Source organism: Coturnix japonica, chromosome 2 (genome assembly GCF_001577835.2).
Source record: "Coturnix japonica isolate 7356 chromosome 2, Coturnix japonica 2.1, whole genome shotgun sequence".
Lineage (NCBI taxonomy): Eukaryota > Metazoa > Chordata > Aves > Galliformes > Phasianidae > Coturnix > Coturnix japonica.
In genome coordinates, this window is record NC_029517.1 from 96,308,965 (window position 1) to 96,329,373 (window position 20,409).

The window sequence follows — 20,409 nt, forward strand, 5'->3', positions numbered from 1 at the left end:
TCTACCTTCAATTCAAAGCATTCATGTAAGTATCAAGTAGGAAAATCCTGCATTTACACATTAGCACCAGTACCAAGGTCCTGGCTCAATCCTCACTGTGCATAGAAAACCAATATACACTCTGCAGTGCTTCCCTATTCCCTTCCCTAATGGAAATAACTCCTCTCAGCTGAACTGCTGATGCAGTGCCTGAGAAGCCCGTGTAAATGAATACACCCGACTTCCTCTCATGAAGCAGAACAGTGGGATCTAATATATGATCCTATGGGAACATTACAAATTACAGTTTTAGAAGCCATGAACAGCTCCTCTTGCTTTTTTATCTGCTATTCATGTGCTAACACGCTGCCCAAGCCCAACCAGACCCTCTCTAGGACTATCCTGGCCTGGTGTCAGGCAGCTTATCATGCAACACTTTTTGTCCACCATAAGTGAGTTATGCAATGTTACCTCAGTGATAGCTGTTTCCCAACAGAATACGCTGTATACCTACTCGGGCCTGGATTTATGGTCTCTAATGTAGAGCCTGACATATATTACCAGGGAATGACATCTCGTCACATCATAATAGTCGCATGATGAAACATTCATATGTGACACTTCACACAACAAAATCTCCACATGGAGGAAATGATGAATAGTCCCTGATGGGATAAAACCACAGCAGAGTTGCCAGAAAGCTCCAGAAAGAAACACTATTTTGCCCCACTGGAGACTTTTAGATCATCTAAGACTGCGGCTCAAGGACATGCATCCCCTCTTCCACCAGTGCAATAGGAAGAAAGGCCTTCACCAGGAGCAGTGGCCCATTTGTGAGTTGTTTTCTAACTGACCCCAAGACATGCACATTTGCTTAGTTCCCTCTGCAGCTATTATTCCAGAATAACCACAAACATTCAATTCAGGAATCCTTGCCAACAGTCACAGTAATGCTCCTAGTTCATCTTTAATGGACTAGCTACTCAGATTATTGGTTCTGAGGGCCGCAGTTGGTCTTACTGACGCTGACCAGCTTGAAGTCACCACCAATACAGCTGCCCATGGGCCAAGGAGCCCAATTTCTGCTTGGGTCTGGGCACCCAGTTCTGGTCTGAGTAATACAGCAGGTGTGCTCACTTCCAGCCCCACCTCTGGCCCTGACTGATCTCAGACCTATGCTGCAGGTAGTCATTGCCTTGGATGGATGCTGTGTAGGTACACAGTAGCTTGTCTCAAGTCCTATGGCCTTATCTCCTGGATGAAATTTGTTATGGCCGGTCCTCTTGAAGCCAGCAGCTCTCACTAAACTCTGACACATACCTGTAGGCAAAAACATTCCTGTCTGAGCAAGGAAAGTCCAGACTTTCCCTTTTCTACAAATCCCTACTAATAGCATGAGACAAACAGCACTTAAGAGTTGCCCTGGAAGAAATAAATGCTCTCATCATCACCAAAATCAGGATGCCAGTATGTCAGGTGTTTCAGTGTTGACACTTTTTCATGTCAGACAAAAATATAATTTACAATATTCATCTTGCTTGGAGTGTGGACAAAAGAGCCCACTGTAAAATGTATTAAACACAGAAGGACACAACGGAATAAATGCACACAAACTGCAGAGTGTTTCCTCCAAAAGAAATGAAGTTTAAAATGTTTTCTTAGAGCTCTCCCCACAGATGGAGTCCCAAGGAAGGCAAATGGCAGAACCATGAGTAATTCTGAGAAGCAAAATTATGTAAAATCAGCTGAGAACACTTATTTTGTACATCTGTACAGAGAAAATCAAATCATAGAATCATAGAATCACCAAGGTTGGAAAAGACCTAAAAGATCATCCAGTCCAACCTTTCACCTATTACCAATAGCTCCCACTAAACCATGTCCCTCGACACAACATCCAGTCTTTCCTTGAACACCCCCAGGGTCGGTGAATCCTAGAATCATATTCTATGATTCTATGAAATGAGAACGTGTATTAAAAAAAAAATACCCAGCAATAAAGCTGGACTAAATTAATATTAAATTTATTTTTCTTTCTATAGTAACAGTACTGCTTTACATTTTCAGAGACCTGTTGATAATGAAGCATAACAAGAGGCCATGAAGAAAGGCCTGATGTATCAGCAACAGTGCAAGCTTGCATTAACCACAGCAACAGCACACATGGTACAAACCTATTAGATTGAACACCATTCAATGCTGTGGTCCTGTCCCTCTCACAGATCAGGCAATCCAGGGCCCTCTTCATGCCAGCACAGTTTCTCCTTGACACTCCTCAGTGAGCCCTTTCAAAGCAGTAATTTGGTAGAAAAAATAACACAGAAAACAAGAGAGGATAGTTTCATTTTGATTTAACGCCCTAAGCGAGCTCACCTGGGAGTTGAACAAGTTTCAGCACTGAAATGAAGGAGACAGAATCATGGGATGGAACTTGAAAAAACGGCAACAGCTTAATGCACCATATAACCATAGCCCCTGTGCAGGGGATGGGGCTGCCCTGTGAATGAATCACACAATGCTGAAAGAGACTTCAGATTACTGCTGCTTCAACTCTGAAATTACAGATTTCAGAGCAGATTACGGCTGCTTCAACTCTGAAAAGGCAAGACTCTGTCCCTGCCTGTGCTACACTCTTACTGCGGTGCTAGGCAAGTCCCTAAAGCTAACTTTGTCCACAGCTACCTGCTTCACCTATTCTGAGAACAGCCACTATGTGTGTCTGACCTCTGTGTCAGACACGCCAGAGTGGTCTGTTTGTGCTCTTGTAACTAAAGCAGACTGGAGAGGCATTCAGGAAAACAAGGCCTGAAGGGGTCTTGAAATGAGCCCCTCAAAGTAAAGGATACCTCTGACTTGGATCTCATTGCACCTCTGTTCCTTAACTGCAAAATTCTAACAGTGACTGACTATGCTATTCACAAAGAGGACAAGGCAAAATACACTAACAACTGCCAATGAAGCAGTCAGATTCTGTCATTGTGAACACTGGGAAGGAAACCTTGGGGAAAAAAATCTGTCTTCAGAAAAAGATTTTAGTCATGTATGATAGACTGGATCTACTTGCTGAACAACAGAGAAAGAATACTGTGAGCAGAAATTCAGCACAGTCCCTTCTGTGCACTGACACATAACAAAGAATAGCACGTGTTATCAGTAGAGATTGTATCTTAATGCTTAAGCAAACAGAGGCCAAATTAAGGTTGCAGAAGCAGCTTAATTCTCACATTTCCCGATTCAGAGGGCTTGATGTCACCAGCTTTCTAATGTTCTTTTCAAGCGACCTGTGCTCAGTGCAACTCATTTGTGTGTGATACACTCTTGGTTTGATAGACAGCTGAGTGCTTCTGTACCCAGAAGCTGCTCCAGCATTTCTGGATCACCCATCTCGGAGCTGCAGAGTCCAAAGCACATCGAGTTCATGGCAAGAGTTGCAGGAGTCCTCCTCCTCCCCCTGTCGCATTTCTTCCTTGCCGTCTCCTTCCAGCCAGTAGTTGTATGCTAAGCCACTAGATGGTGTGCGCTGTTCTAGCCTTCCCCCTCCCCTTGGAAAAGCATTTCCATCATATTTTGGCTTTACGTTTCACAACCAACCAAAAACAAAAGGGTGAAATACAACACACAAAAGAAGAAAGACATAGCCAGCTTCCTCCCAGGCAGTTAACTTCTGTTTGTTCTTCACATTCAGTGTGAAAAGGAGGAAATCACATGCAGTACAGACAAAAAAAAAACCAAAAAACAATAAATGCTTTGCACATGGATCCTGCTAGATGCTGAGCCCCTCCATCTCCACTAGGTATGATGGGCGCTGGGAGTGCTCAGGCTCTGACTCAGCTCCCCAAACCCAGACTGCATGAGAATCACTCAGTGATTTCTCCAGCAGTCCACACACATCTGCTTTTCTCCTCCACACACCAGTCCCAGTGAAATACAGCAGGCACAGTTCCCTTCCCTGCCAATACACTGCAAAGCTCCCACCCTCTCTCTTCTAATGATGATCTGGAAGCAACACACTTGCTTTTGAGAACGAGCGCTTTCTCACTATAAGAGTAGGGAAGGGGAAAGAGGGTCCGAGGAAACAGAGACAAAAAAATAACCTATGGAACCTCTCTAAGATAGTTCTTTCTCCTATTCCAGAGGAGACTCAGGGCTGTCTTCAAGGCTAATCCCAGCCTGGATTGCATCAAGGTAAACCATAATTACAGCTATCATCTCACCTCTTTATAGAGGTGATGTGCAGAGGTATAGGGCATCATCCATCCCAGTAACACTAATTATTATCAAACCTGCAAGTCAAATACAACTGAACACTCCTTCCCAACATCCAGCTTTCTTTCAGCCTCCCATGAAATGCAGGTATTCAAGATCACTTCTGTCCCAGACCTGCTCTTCAAGCTCCTGCAAGCTCCTCTTCCTTTTCTAAGTTGCTAAAAATTATAAAAGCCACTGGCTCAAACTACCTTAAAACACTGGTTAGAAATGTTCAGAAGAGCACCTTTTACCTCACATTTGTAACCACTGAGGAACACAAGCACTATCATGTGCTGTGGCTCAACTAGTGGCTGCTGCCTTTAAGAAAAATAGGTGAATAGGATCTCCCGCAATCCTTTGATTATAACAAATTACAAAGGTTTTAGACTCAAAAACAGCAAAAATCCACTGATAACAAACAAGCAGTAATAGCAAATACCTACAAAATGAGCTGGTGAAATCAGCCCATTTCTCATGCTAGCATACTTCATTTGTGCACCGTGTAACTGAAATTTTGCACTGACTATAAAGATCCCAAGAAACAGCGGTGTTTCTATTAGAGAAACATCTCCACTATCCAAAAAGTTCTTAAAGCTGAACTTCAGACTTTAAGCCTGGTAAGACAGTAGCATATGATCAGCTATATGAAGGCTTTCAAAGCAGTCCTTCTATTTGCTTTATTTTTGGACATTATTAAGTAATTTTTTGGTACTCTGAAATAGGTAAAGCTCGTGAGTTATTACAAAAAGGCATTTAATTCTATTGCAGCACATAGGGTTCATATGCACAATTTCAATGACTGTACTTCACATTACTTGTGAACACGTATCCATGGTACAAGTTGCTGATAACCCAAAACGTTTCTAAAAACTGCAGTCCTTACCACTAACTGCAGGACACTACAGACGCTTGACGCTCCTTCAATTTACTTTCAATTTGCTTTTAATTTTCAACCGTGAGATCCAACCCTCCCATTTCAAAAAACAATCAGCCAAATCACAAAGCTTTGCCTTAATACATAAATGTACAAGATCAGAGATAAAAGTGTTGGCAAAGCCGCTAATTTTACTCAGCAGGAACTTCCCTGAAAGAATCAGAATCAGGCACTCGGGCTTCCTTTAGGCTCACGACAAAGGGCAGCATTATTGCTGCTCTGAGTGGGAACACTCCCAAGGTAGAACTGTGAGTACTGAAATTGCTGCAGTACAGTTCAGTGATACCTGAAGAAATTCCGTGACTTAGCTCAAACTAGCGCACAGTTCTCAGGTTCACCTTTGTTTCAAAGGTCCCAGTGGGTCCAAGGCCTAAGTTTAATTAATAGGTACTGTATCCACAAGTTATGAAGGCGCATAGGAACAATCAACACAGTCAAATTAAATCCTCATCTCCAGATTTTTAGCATCTGTGGACTTCTCCAAATCATTTCTAAGTATGTTTCCTCCACAGCTTTCACAAAGCAACATAAATTCGGCGCGTAGAGTTCACTTTTCTTATCTCTAAAAACTCAGACTATCCTGAGCTTGTGCTTTTTCCAGGTAATTTTGCACCATTCTCTGCTGCCTACCTGGAACAGCTCCAACTGGGGACTCGGAAGGTGGCTCTGGTGTCTGCCTTCCTTGGGCAGCAGAAAACCAATGAAAGCCAAGGACTAGCTCAACACACCTGCACTCCTAACAGAGATCCCTTGTACCCAGGAACCGTGCACTCATGAATCTTGCAGCAGTTTGGTGCTACATTACATCTGTGTATTTGTAAGAAGAGACTGTCCAGTCCCTTGCTAAACCAGAGGAAGGATCCCAACCCACAAGAATCCACAGGCAGGTCCAGCACCTGACAGAACATCCTGCCTGCTGGAGCCTTTTCCCAAGTGCCAGAGAGGAACTCAGGGCTCTGGGGATCAAACTTCATGGGCTTCAAAAATTAATTAGCGTCTTCAGAAGCAGAGGCAAATAACTGTGATGTTCTATGGGTAAATGGCCAGCTCTGAAGATTTTATTTTGGTGAAAATCATTAGATGGTGGTGGATCAATAGGAGTTTTCTGCATAAAAACATTTTCTCCTGAAACAGCAAGCTTAGCATTATTCAAACAAATTATTCTGTTACTTAAAGACGTATCTTCACATCTGCAGGACGCTGCCATTTCATGCCTGTGTAAAGCTAGAGGACTTTAAGGAACTGCTTATTTTCTATGAGGACAGTTTTTTTCCCAATATGAAAATATGAAACTGAGACTGTTTCAGGAGTGCACTAGAGGTATTTTTCCTGTGGGCAAACCCTTTCCATGGCAGCCATCCTCTGCTAGGAGAAGCCAGTCTGTTAAAATGAGGAGGCTGAGGTCAGATCGTTGCTCTAGGAGAAGGGTTTTACTGCTGTTGTAAATCTTTGCAGTTAAGAAAAATCTGAGTGTTTAAATGATCCTTTCTTTCCAGTTGTGCTGGAGAGTACCCATGAGCTGATAAGAGAACAGCGGCTCCAACTTTGTTGGGGGAAACTGAACATGGTACATAAAGCCCCTGAAATGTGTTAAGAAGACCTAGGACAGAGGCTCAAACACTGCACTGGACGCCATATGTCACCCAGCTCTGTACCGCCTGCCATGGCTCTCAACATGACTTCACTTCTCTGGAGATAGCATACAGATAATCTCTGTCCTATGATAATGCACAGTCATATAAAGATGTTTGCAGTCAGTACTTTATAAACTACTTAAGCATGTATTTAAACACACTGCTGAACATCAGTGTGATTAATACTTTGCTGAATTAGAGATATGATACGCATACATTTTTCTGCTGTTGTAATTTTTCATTATATAGCTTTATAAGCTGGCCATAAAGATTTCCTTTCAGTTTTGCATCCAGTAAATGAGAAAATTTGGGAGTCAAATTCTCCGTTAGTTAAGCCTGCGCAATGCCTTACACATGCATGAGGGCAGAAAACCACTCCATGACCTTTAATTGGAATTTTCTGTTACTCTTTAACGATCCATCTAGGAAAAAAAAAAAAAAAAAAAAGAAGTCTAGTTCTTTCCTCATCTGGTAACTGTTTGACATTCTTTTCATGTCATTGCAATCAGAAAAGTATCTTCTACATAAGGCGCACATGCTAGTTAAGCTGTGTGCATAGAGCAGCTGTAATTCCTGACCACCAGGAGCCAAGATCGGACCCACACATTCTGTTCTTCCATTCTCTGAGGGGAGAGATTGTAAGAGGAGAAATGCAGCTATTACACTATTTATCATAATAATTCTATTAAAATCTATTTTAACGACTTCTATTAATGTCATTTCCTGAGCCTCCCCATCTGAAAGCGTTACACTCGTAGGTCCTTCTGACTGTCCTTTCCTGTTTAGCCCATCCCAGAGTTGAATGTTTTTAAAGCTAAAATTGTGTGCAGTGAAAACAATAGTTAATTGTAACAAAATTAGGGAAATTTAGATTGAGTCACTGAGAGCTACAGACTCACATCAGATACTGTAAGCCATGGGTGTTCATTTGCTGAACCCTTAGAGCATCTGGGTAGGCTCACTTGGTAGCATTCATGAGACAAAGGGGAAGCCAATTCCCTCTCACTGTCCCTCTCAGCACTCCCCAGTAGGGCAGCCAGGCTTGCTCCCCAGTCCTAGGCCCCACATGGATGCTGGCTGCTGCTGGGCACCTGAAACCAGCTGTCCCCTCTGTGCTGAAAATACAGCTCCTGCTATGCACTGCACTACAGACAAAACCAGCCCACGTTGGACTTTTTCTGCTCGCCCCAGACCAAAATCACCTAATTAGGCTGTGCACCCACCCAACCAATTAATTCATTTTCCCTAAAAGGTTAAGGCCGGGCCAGAATTTGTACCTTTCCTAGGACTCAGTCTGGCTTGCAGCAATGGAATTTCCACCATTTCCCATGGGGGATTATTCCACAACCTAATAGATCTCAATGTCAGAAAGTTTTTTCCTGATACTCAGCCATAATTCATATCCATGAATTATGAGCTACTGTCGACATCACACCCATTGAGGCATTCCTAGAGCCTGCTTCATTTAAAATTATATGCTCTAGTTATGCAGGGTTTCTGTGTACTAGGGCAAAATGCTTTTTCTGCAGGTTAATTCATTACTATTCAATTTGTTAACACTTTTTTTTTTTTTCCCCCCCTCAGTATGAACAGTCATTTTGCAGTTGCATACCCTATAGTAGCACAATCTCCATTTGGGAGTAGAATCACAATATATAAATGTGATAAAGCAACATACCAAAAACCATTCCCATAAAGACCTATTAGGCTTTTCCTGCAGATACTTACTCCAGCATTCAGTTAAATGAAAACAGTAGCTCATACAACACCTGGTATGAGACAGAAAGCTAAGAAGAAAAAAAACTAAGTCCATAATACATTTTATTTCTGTCCTTAACAGAGGGAGGGTGTAGCAGTCGGGAAGGGTTGAAGGATAGGGAAGGAAAGGAAGAAAGGAACAAAGGAAGCTGTGAGAAACACTAACAGCAGTAGGAAACTGAGAAAAATAAGGTATGTTTCTGAAATCTGTATTGCAGATAATTACAAACAAAACCTCTTGGAAGGAAACTGTTTTAAGAAGGAGAATACATATAAAGTGCGTTATTAGTTTCTCAAGAAGTCAGAGGATTTCTATGAGAATTGTTTATGATTACATTTTGCCCGGCTAGTGGTGCTTTGCCATCCTGTTTGCATTCCATTTGTACATAAATAAAATGTCACAATAGATACTAGAAAAGAGAGTGCTTTCTGAAGTAAGCAACTAGGAAGACACCAGATTTGATTTTCATCTCCATACATGCCTGGTTCCCACTACTGCTACATAACCCGCTGTGCAACTAGGTGAGAATGAACACATACATTTTACCTAAAATCATCTAACAAGCAGAAAGCCATGTTTCCAGTACACACTAAATTCATCCAACACCACATAATTCAGCATGGAAGCTATCTATTCCAAAGGCCTCAGTTTTTAGAGGCACTGGCCATATAGCTTTAAGGGACCTACAAAGAGCTGGAGAGAAAGTTTTTGGTGATATTTCCTTTCACTGGAGATTATGTGACTTTACTGAAATCTATATCCATCCAAATGGGTCATTTGCTTTGAACAGAACCTAAGCCAACACAGCTTACAGCTGATACTCTGCTTGGACAACAGTTTGTATATTTACAGCAGAAACAAGATCCTCATGAGTGAAGAAAACCTGAAATGCTGAAGATCCTTTAAGGCTCCATTAAGTCTAAGCACTTAGGCTATGTTGTTTACTTGGGTTTACTTGGAAAAGCACGGCAACTTCTTTGTAGCAATGTTGCTTCTGATCCACAATTGGCTTTTCTGAAACTGTGGACAAAGCTATGAAACATCCATTGGGACATATACGAGGGACTCAAATTAAAGATATTATACTCTGACTTGGGCAAAGCAGGGAAATGCAAAAACTTGAATTTCAGTTGCCTTTATCCTTTTCTCACGATTTAGAGAATGTTTTATTTTACCTTGGAAAAAATCTGTAGAAGCTGCTGCAAAATCAAACTGTCATTCTCAAATGATCTGTAAAGATGAGTAACTGAAGTTGAAATAGTAGGTAGAAATAAGTAAGATCTACAACGTAGGAGGAAGGTTTTGAGTCAAAGGTTTAGATTTACTTGCTAGGATACAGCAGGGACCGGCATCTCCAGAAATCAGCAGCTTTCTTTGCAAGATGTGGAAATGACACACCTGATATTTCATCTGTCTTACACCTGCCAGCTTCTTACCTGGAGCCAACCCACTCCTCACCTCTGCATTGTCTTGGCCTCTGCCTAAGGACATTTTGGAATAGGGCTGTACCCACAAACAGTCCTGGCTGAGCACAAATATGCAGCAGAACATTTAGGTAAGATTTTTGGACTTCACCTGAAAGTAACTGCTTGTGGAGCTTCTGAGGATGATGATGAGAAGATTCAGGCAGGATTGTAAATGCAAAAGAAAATCAGCATCCTGGAAGTTATCTCTGCACATGCAAAAGAAAATGAAAAATTCCACACAGCCATGTTTCCATAAAGGTAGATGGTGTTCAGAAGTCTGTAACAAATGGCAGAAGGCAGCTAAGAAAAGCTGAATGACTGTTGAGGGCTTCAGCACAAACAGACTGAATCTGGCCTTAAAGCCTAGTAATGGTAGTATGACTGGCCATTTCAAAGACACTGTGTAGAAAGACATAAAGGAATTGAGAATATAGGAAGAGAAAGGCATCCGCTACCTATGATACACCATGCTTATGAATAAAGTGGGGAATATGCAGAATAATATGCTTTATGAATAAGTTCAAATTGTTTTAAAAAACATGAATAATTTATATTAGCCCCTTGTTCTCTGAGGGTTTCAGCTGAAATGAACTTAACAGGCTGCTTGGTCAAGCCAGGTGTGCTTGCCTAAGAAAGAGAATAAATAGGAGCATGTGGATACGTGTATACATACTTGCACAACTTCTACATATACCTACCACAATTACTGATTTTGCCTAGCAGGTAATATCAAGACTTCTGCCTTAGTAATGCACTAATGCTTGCTCAAGTTTTCAATGCAGTGGTGAAACCATCCTTGATACAGCACTAAAGCAGAAACTGCAGCATCCCAGACTGCTGGATAAATGAAGTCAGAGAGAAGAAATTTATCAGGGCTGCCAAGAGCTGTTCATCAAGACACATTTTTAATTAACATAAGTATGTACTATTCTCACAGGTGACAAAAAAGAAATTATAACTGGCACATGTCAAGAGATTTAACTTGTCCATCTGACTCTACTCACTTTTTGCAAGCACCACTTCTTTCAATCTACCAATTGTTTAGGGGTAAATTGATAGAGGAAACCTTTGCTTCTAACACACTAACATTCTTTTAGTAAGTGTAAGTTCTACACTGAATTCAACTACTTAAAAGAAGTAAAAATATCCAACGGCACAGTATCTGCTAGACATACAGTAGTACTTAAACTGATATTAATGCCTTTGAAAATTGCTCTTAAGAACTTGTGATGTAAGCATATAGATTATACTACATGTTTTTGTACATAACCAATCTGGGACAGAAGATATGGAGGAGTTTTTAAGGGAAAACTGGGTAAGGCACTAATACACACAAAGTACCAACAAACTGCAGTGCTGAAGCCATTACAGGAAACAGTGGAGCAAGGGTTTGTTGGTAACTTACCCAGGAAGGACAGAGTACTGTCCTGTACAGGAAAGGCTGATGCAGTGAAGTATCACAGAACTGCCAGCAGAAATAGAAACAAAAGAAATACCCCTATCCCGGCAGTAAAAAAAAAAAAAAGCAGGCTAAGACAGAGAGCGACCCAGGTTCTCTGATGCTAACAATGACATGAAGCAAACCATTTTTGCTTCTTTGTACATGAATTATCTGTTGGTAAAAATGAATAAATAATGCCTGTGCACTTATGAAAGGCTCTGTAGAACCACCCGTACATTTAAGTGCAGGCTGACACTCGGAATGCTGTTACTGAAGTTGGAGGACTGCGGCCTGGGAGGCTGCACTATCACAGACTGCAGTGAAGGAAAATCCAGAAGTCAGAATGACTGAAATAAAAATATGTTGTATGCTAACCAAGCTACCTGATGTAGAAGTTGCCTCGTGTGAAACACAGCTAATCTAGGGAAGGAAGATGCACTCACAAGGGATCACAGAAAGGTTACTTGCTGCTTGTTGTACCCGTCAGACAGAGGCAGACAAGCAACTGACAACTCCCTGATATTGCATTATTGCTGCTGGCATGAAGGAAAGAGATGGAGAATGAAATCAAAGTGCCTGATTCATTGTTTGTTCTCGCAGACTGACCAAATACAGCAGACTGAAGTAGTCCTAGTAAAGAGCAGGAAGTTCACAGAAATTTGAGAGAGTTAAAATCAGGTTAAGGCTATCTAGGTGACTAGAAAGGAGGTGCTGGTTATCCTGGTGAAACTATTCACTCTGGTGACCTTTCATGCATTTCTTTTCCTACCCAAATATATCACCTGTGTTATACTTTTCATTGGCCACTGACACTGGCTTTTACATTAGTTTCAAATCCAAACCAAGTGCAATATCTAAGCATAAATACACTACTGCCTGTATGTATATTTGGGATCATTTTAACTCTTCTTGATTCCTCTTCATGGTTTAGACAGACAATGTGGTTATGTAGGGAGGGTAAGGCATGTTACAGTTAGCATCTTCTTAAAAAAGACAAGTACAGATGTGAAGGAAAGATCTGCTGCAGTTTACTACAGATGGGAAGTGCTCTGTAAGTGTTCGGTAATGTTTCCTAGCATTTTACCCCTTCTTACTTTGGACGGACAAAAAGCCCGGCACTGAGAGTATACCTCAAAATGCATAAAACACCTTTTCTCTCCTACTTATCACTTCTAATCAGACAGATGGATACACTGCCATGAAAAAAAATATATAAAACCCCACCAAAAATAAAGCAAGGACTGCATCGTTTTTATTTATTTCTTTCATTCTCTGTTCAGGTAGCAAGAAATTTAATTCCAATTGGATCAGTCTCTTGTGATATTTTTTTCTTTCATTTAATATATTTTTAAATGCTTATAGGCATTATGACTGAAAAGCATGTATTTTTTTGTCCTGGTTTATACTCATCATCTTTACCATTACAACAAGACAAAAGCATTAAAGTAAAATTAATCATGTCAAAAGATTTTAGCAAAAAACAAGTGAGACCATGCATAAAGCATTGCTTTGTCTAGTGTGAAGTCACGCTCTGATTAAAAACATATAATGAAAGTGAAAGTAATACATCATTGCCTTAGCAGTAGGGTTTTTGGGAGAGCTATGCAATTCTGAACACACAAAAAAATCTTTATAGGCTTCGGAGTTTGAAACTTGCATTGATTACAGAATAATTCTAACAAATAAAACGTTATTTCACATCTTTAAAGTTTAATTAATCTTAAACATTGCGGATAAAGAGAATAACCAAAGGAGTCCCATGATTCCTGGCAGAGCTGTAGCTCAAAATTAAAACAGAAGTAGTGGCATCCCATTCTGGCCAATAAGACCATAAGGCTGTGACATGGGGACCCCGATTGTCCCACACCCAGTAAGTAGTTACAAGGACAGTAAAACCACATAGAATAATGAAAAATCCTTCAGAGTGGTAAGGATTATCAAACACCCATCAGCTTCAGTTTGTGTCACTGCCAGTAGCAGCCAGATGCTGTTACATGACATAGGCAGCACTCAGTTAAAAAATGAACTGGGGTTGTGTATGTGCAAGCAAGGCTGAAAAGAAATCACACAGTAAAGATCTGCTCGCTGTACTTGGCCATACAGTCTATAAAATCCTCTACTTTGCTCAGGCATGACTGTACAGTAAGAAATGTTTCAAACTATACAGAAATGTGCACCTTATTGAATCTCAGGTTAGGACTGTGACCCCATCAAATAAAATTAGGTGGCAAAAAAATGTTTGTGAAATGCCACGTGCTTTCTCTTTTTCTGTCACTATCCTTTGTTGCCAACATAGAAAAAATAACTCTATGAGAAATACAAGACAGGAAATATACACAGTAATACTAGACTGTGAAAAATCTACCGATCCCTTGAGCCATAGCATTCTTGCCTATAGATGATGACATTAAAAAATTGGAAATGGGTGCACGCTTCCCCTCCTCTTCTGGATCTATGAACAAGGCAAGTTGTTTTCCTGATTCCTTTAGAATTACTCCCATTAGTACTGATGCGTTTGGTGCTTTGGGTAGCCAGGCAGAGAGAGGTGGGCAGTATCCCCTGCCAATAGATCTAGTCTCGTAGTGGGAACAAAATGAGATTGCTACTCTGCTGAGCCGTCATACTCAATAGCTTGTGCTGTTCCACCTGCAACCGTCTTCACGGCTCCAAATACAGAGCTATGGCTTACATGGAGACAGCAGTTCCTGATGGCTGGTGTTTTGTGTTCCCTGTGCATCGCACAAGGCAGGACACAGAGCCCTAAGTAAAGGAATAGGTCCAACAGCCACTCCAAAGAGAAAAGAAAGGAGTAAACACAAGAGGCAAGCATATGTCTGCACATGAGTTCGCAGATCCCCCTGAGTAATTTCTGGGGCTTTTCTCAGTGGAGGGTGAGAGGAGACCCACATCCCCTCTTCAGTGGCTGCACCCAGGAGCAAGTTTGCTAGATGGTATCCCTACCTCCCAATGTCACCAGCATGGACTGCAGAAAATGAGTAATGTAGATCAAAAGGAAACGTTTGCTACTACAGGAGGAAATGATGTGCACCTCAGGTGATACTGTGAGAGAAGCACCCTGAAGTACCAGATACAAGGACTGACACTGTTTTCATCAAAAAGACACATGAGCAGCACATGGGTTTTAATCTGTCCCTGTTCTCCAGGAGCAAGCTCCTCACTTATCCTAATGAGTGGGGGGTAATCTGCAACCTCAGGACCAACAATGGCTTTTGAACAAGGGGAAAAAAAAACAGCAGAAATAACCTCCCCCTCCTTCACTACTGATTGTAAGCCAGAATAGGATAAACAGATCAATTATTTTCCAAAATTGTTGACTGGGATAGAGCTAACAGCAAAAGGATCAAAAGTGGATGTAAATATACTTCCTAAATTACAAAAAGCACTCCAAAAACAAGATAGAACAATGTCCTTAAATTCCCACATACCAGCTAAACACCACGGTGTTTATTCAACATCATGAGTGCACTGAACTATCACCATGTTATACTGTGACTAGTTTGAAGTCTTTCCTAAAACAGCTCAACCCATTCTTAAAATCGTTGAGTCCATGTGCTCATATGCTATACCAGAGTCATTCAGTGTTTTACAGATGGACAAGACAAAAACCCTATTCCAACCTGTTCCCACTTCCCACTCTCTTTAATGGAAAACAATGTATGGGCATAAAACATCTGCATACTCGAAACATGTGCCTCAATTTTTTCAAAAAGAATTATTGTTAATATTTGGCGAGTAGATTCAGTGAGAATCGTGCTTGCTGTCATTAAGTCTTATTCAGTGAGAAAAGTGTTCTCTTCAGCATACACAAGCCCAGGCCAACAGGACGGAAAGAGAATTTTTGTTTACTATCTGTTAAAGTAAACCAGAAAAGCCGACATTATTTTGATAAAATCACATAAAATAGTTCACAAACATCTTTTTATACCACCATAAACATCTGCGTTATTCAGATACTGCTGTGAAGTCAAGTCAATATTTTTAACCAAAACACTTAGGTATCATGCCTTCAGGTTCATTTTCCTACAGCTTTGAAGATAGCATCACACTGTAAGTAACCAAGAACTGAATAAATTTCATTCTTACAAAACCTTAAATATCTACAGGTAACTTAGATTCAGTATGAAGTTATTTCATGCAGTGGAGGGTTCAGATCTTGAAGTGAGGGTTGCATTTCTCTTGTGTATCAGGGTGAGCCACTGGATTAGACACAACAAATTCAAAAATACCAAATGTGTTAGTCCTATATAATATCATTGATTTGTCACTGACCATTTTTAGAATTTTCTTACAGTAGTTGTAAGGTGAAATAATACAAAAGATGGTAATAATACAAGAAGGATGGTGATAGATATCCAAAAGGTTATCTATAGGAAAAACTCACCAATATGGATGCCTTCAGTCTGGCTGGAAAATGCTGAGGCTGGCTATCCAATCTCCACAAAGGAGCAATCTCAAAGAGACACTGCTTTTGCATTTAAGGGTGGTCAGCCCTTAAATGAAGTCTAGGAGAGGTGGAGTCAAGCTCCACTCCTTCTGGGAGCGCAGCTGAATTACCCTCACTTGTGCTCCTACTGCTGACCCCACACTTGCCTCAGCAGATTATTCAGAGCTTCATGCTGTGATTACCAGTTTCCCATACAGTAGTGTACAGAGCTAAGTACCCTATTCCATGCTTCTAAAAAACATGAGGTGTAGCATATCCTCCACTAGCATGGATGCCGGAGACTTGCCCTATATACAGTTTGTATTTCCTTTTATAATTTCCATTCTTAAACAATGGCTTCAATTATTAATCCAAGGTATCTAATTCTAGGCAAGTCTTTATGCTGCAGCATTTTGAGAATGGCTTCTAAACTGTTCGCAGGATAAGGCAATTTGCAGAGGCATTATTTCAATGCATCATATCAGTTTTTTTAATTCCATTTAATCCTAATCTGAGCATATAAGTTTAGCATGGATGCATCCCATTACAGAATTCTGTAGAACATTATTTTATTTCAAAAAAGGGTGTACATTAAGAAATCCAGGTTTTACCAGTTGTCCAGTTTTAGAAGTATGGCTTTGATTTATGGATCAAAATTGCTCATTTATTATTTTATCTATACTGCTTTGGGCAATTTTGACAGTTAAAATTTAGTTTTATTGACCAATGCAGCCAGTTTAGCCACAAGGGGACTAATGCACACACAGCCTGCTGCACTCAAGAAGCTATGATTTGATTCCATGACCAAGTTAGACTGGGAATCGCAACCAACATAACAATAAGTTCCAAAGTCCTCAATGCTCCAGGCAAAATACATGCTCTAAAACACAATCAACCTTTAAAAGAAGGTGGGAAGGAATTCTGTGATAGAAGCCACCATGCACTGTTTACTGCAGCTCACATATGCCACCAGTGTTTCTGTCAGCAGTGGATGCAGAACAGTACAAAGGAAACCTTTCTTTAATGACTGCGGACAACAAATAAAGCTGGAAGAAGGAAGTAAAAATGCATTAGAGAGCTGAAGGTGTGTTCTACTGCTATGGCTCACGGGGGAATCGAGTGAGAAAGCTGACTAAACACTGTCTTATTTTTTTTCCTAAGCCAGATTTTGTTCACATCTACATAAATATGCATCAATTCATGTCAGAGGATGGAAGACTTACAAGTTTACTTAAAAAACTTACTGGAATGATTTTAAGCCATTGTTAATTTAGGCCTATCCTATTATAAAATTAGCATCTTCTGCAATCTCAATTTATTGCTCCATTGTGAAACCCTTTGTGATACATAAACAAATCTCTGAAGAGAAACAAATCAATAAAGTGTCTAATTTGATTAACCATGTTTTTAAATTCATCAAGACAACTGTACAAAAATAAACCACTTACTTGTCAGTATTTTCCACGTCTTCTTCTCATCATCATAATACTGAACCAAATTGCTGGGTAGCCGGTCAGGTCCGGGAGGCAATCCTCCAACCAATAACAGCATTTTCTTGTTGGAACGAATTCTGCACCCAAAACAAGAAGAGGGATGAACAACTGAATTACTGAAAAGTATTTTTAGTGGCAACAAAATCATAACCATCAAAAGAATGTTCACCGCTTGCAGTTTTCCATTTCATTTTTTTGTGTTTCTTTCCCCAATCATGTCTCAACAATTTTTTGAACCAAGCAGAAAAATGATCAGAAAAGCTGCATATCTCTCTACTCATGGAATAATAAGCTTCCTTTATGCAATTTGTTAGAGGTTCATTCTAGAACGACCTTTTTCTTATATTATCCCTTTAAATCATCACTCTTTACAGCTGAATACACATGAAATGCTCTGGAGTTGTACTAAGGTTAAGCATTAAAGTTGCATGTCAAAAATCGTATTAGTCAAAATCATTATTATAAGCCATTCTACACTCAAAGAACCTTGAAAAAATTAAGGTTATGCAGAGAGTTTGTGAGCCAACTCTTTAATCACACACTGAACTTCAGATATATAGTTTAGCACAATTAGTAGCACTGGGCTAACGGTTATGGGTTAAACACTACTTACAAGCACTTTTGTTTGTTTAATTTAGCCCAGGCTCTTGCTTTCCCTCTCCCCCAGCTCTCCCCCCTTCTCCTTGCTCTCCCCCTGTGCACCACTGGCTATAGCAACACCAATTGGTAAAAATGAGACTGTGATGTTGTTGTGAGCCTCCCCAGAGTGGAGCCCTGCCAATGCTTGCCACTGATCCAGCGGCATGAACCTGCTCAACTGTGCAAAGTCACTCTAATTCCCTCCCTCTGTTTTTCTACCTTCTCCCCCAGGGGGCAACCACTGAAAGGAGTGACTACCCACCCATCAACTGCTGGCAATTCGCTGCTATTAACCGTGACCGTGATTCCCAATCTGCCTGGCAGTTCTTAAGAACAGGACTGCAATGTCTCATATGCAGTAAAAGCGGTTATCTGCACCCTGGCCTCCAACACTCTACCTGATGAATGTACGCTTTCTTCACAACATTAAGGGATTTAGCACAATTGGAAGCAAAAAGGGGAGGGAAGGCCCAGACCCCCGGATGAGTCTTGGTGCCTTAACAGTCACTTCACATACAATTGAACTTTCATCGGTAATACTAAGCTAGAGAGTGATAACAATGAAACAAGGTCTATGCTTAAACTCTTCCTTTTAAGGAGGAAGGTGAGGTAGCCCAGAATATCTGCACCAACATGGACAAATGTGAAGGAGGACCATGTGTTTGATGAAAAGCACCCTTACAGAACACCAGTGTTTTTCCAGTCTGAGAAATATCACTGCAGCTATCAATATATTGGTCTATAGTAAGCTCTCCTGGCAAAGCAAGGTGGGGTATGCTGCTGACCAAAGTCCATCACCACAACCTTGCCAGTAGGTGCTCGAGGCCCTACAGAGCACTCCAAGATAGGATGCTCTGCCACAAAGACATGCAAGTGGCTCCCCTCCAGTTATGGCCTAAAACAAATGGTGGGGACACCCTAACTCCGATTGGTGCCAAGACTGCAACCTCTATTCAGAAGCCTGTGCAAAATGACTTGAGCTGTGCTTTAAATGTGCACAGCCACCCAAAATAATTGAATCACAAAATCACTCAAGTTGGAAAAAAACACTGAGAACACTAGGATCAATTAGTCCTACCATCATCTCTACCATTCACCCTAACCACATCTCTCAGTGTCACATCCACACGGCTTTTGAGCACCTTCAGGGACAATGACTCCACCACCTCCCTGGGCAGCCTGTGCCATTGCCTTGCCGCTCTTTCTGAGAACAAATTGTTCCTAATATCCAACCTGAACCTCCCCTTGTGCAACATAAGGCTATTCTCCCTCATCTTACCTCTGCTACCTGAGAGAAGAGACCAGCTTCTACCCCACCACAACCTCCTTTCAGGGAGTTGTAGAGATATTTCCCCTAAGCCTTCTCTTCTCCAGACTGAACAGTCCCAGTTCCCTCTTCCGCTTGGTTCTCCTAAGACTTTTACTTCAGACCCTCCAGCTCCACTGCCCTGAATTTCATTCAGGAAGGAAACACAAAGATAAATACCTGATTCAGATGATACTTACAAATGAAACCCTTCAAATGGCTATAAAGTGGATGACTACAGAGTGTAGATTCATCTATTACGGGGATGGCCACGGAATCCTCCAGCAGATGACCTTATTTGTTTTTCAAACAACTGAGGGCTCATGGAAGGTATTGAATTGCCAGTAGGGAGACAGTCACCCTCCCGGTGTGGGCAGGCATTGCACCGTATGGGCAGTGATACCACAGCTGCCCCAAACTGCACTGTGCTCCCAGCTCCAGACAGCTCTCACAGCCTACAGGCTTACTGAGCAGCCAGCCTTTGACCCTGGCACTAAACCTGCTATTTACTGTCAGATGATCACTGTTACCTGCCCACTAGACTATGTCTATCAGGAGCCATCTCATGATTGCTGTCAGCACAGACTCAATTCAGTGAGACCAAGCTCTGGGGAAAGCTTTCATAAACATTTGCCAGTGTCTTGAAACGTTCAATCTCCCAGTAAAGTTTTTAATGAGAGAACATTTGATAAAAAACTATGCAACGCTGAAGTGCGATAAACTATTTTTGGTACAAGTTAGGGATGACTACACATGTAACAAGTGGCGGAGCAAACTGGAGCCATAAGTCAGTTATGCATGGTCATACCTAACAATAGAGAATAAATTGTTTATTCCAACCCCCTTGTGTTGTATGTTATATCACAATCAACTCCCCGTGTATTGTAAAATTCAGAATGCCCTTGCAAGGTTTACTTGATAAAGGAGTTTATTTTGATTTTCATCTTTCATCTGTGAAACTCCCTTCTAACTCCAAAGCACTGTGAAAAACCAATGAATGGCCAAGGCTCAATAGTTAAGGTGAAGAATGAAATGTCAGATGTAACTCTGAGTTTCCAGACTTTGG

At 41.1% G+C, this 20,409-nt stretch overlaps 1 protein-coding gene across 1 annotated transcript in view; it reads right to left on the reverse strand.

Moving 5' to 3' along the window:
* KLHL14 (kelch like family member 14) overlaps positions 1-20,409 on the reverse strand; it is a 56,146-nt gene that overhangs the window by 21,822 nt on the left and 13,915 nt on the right. The window contains exon 3 of the mRNA XM_015855482.2: positions 17,354-17,475. Coding sequence (XP_015710968.1) covers positions 17,354-17,475 — 122 coding nt within the window. The remainder of the gene's footprint in view (positions 1-17,353; positions 17,476-20,409) is intronic.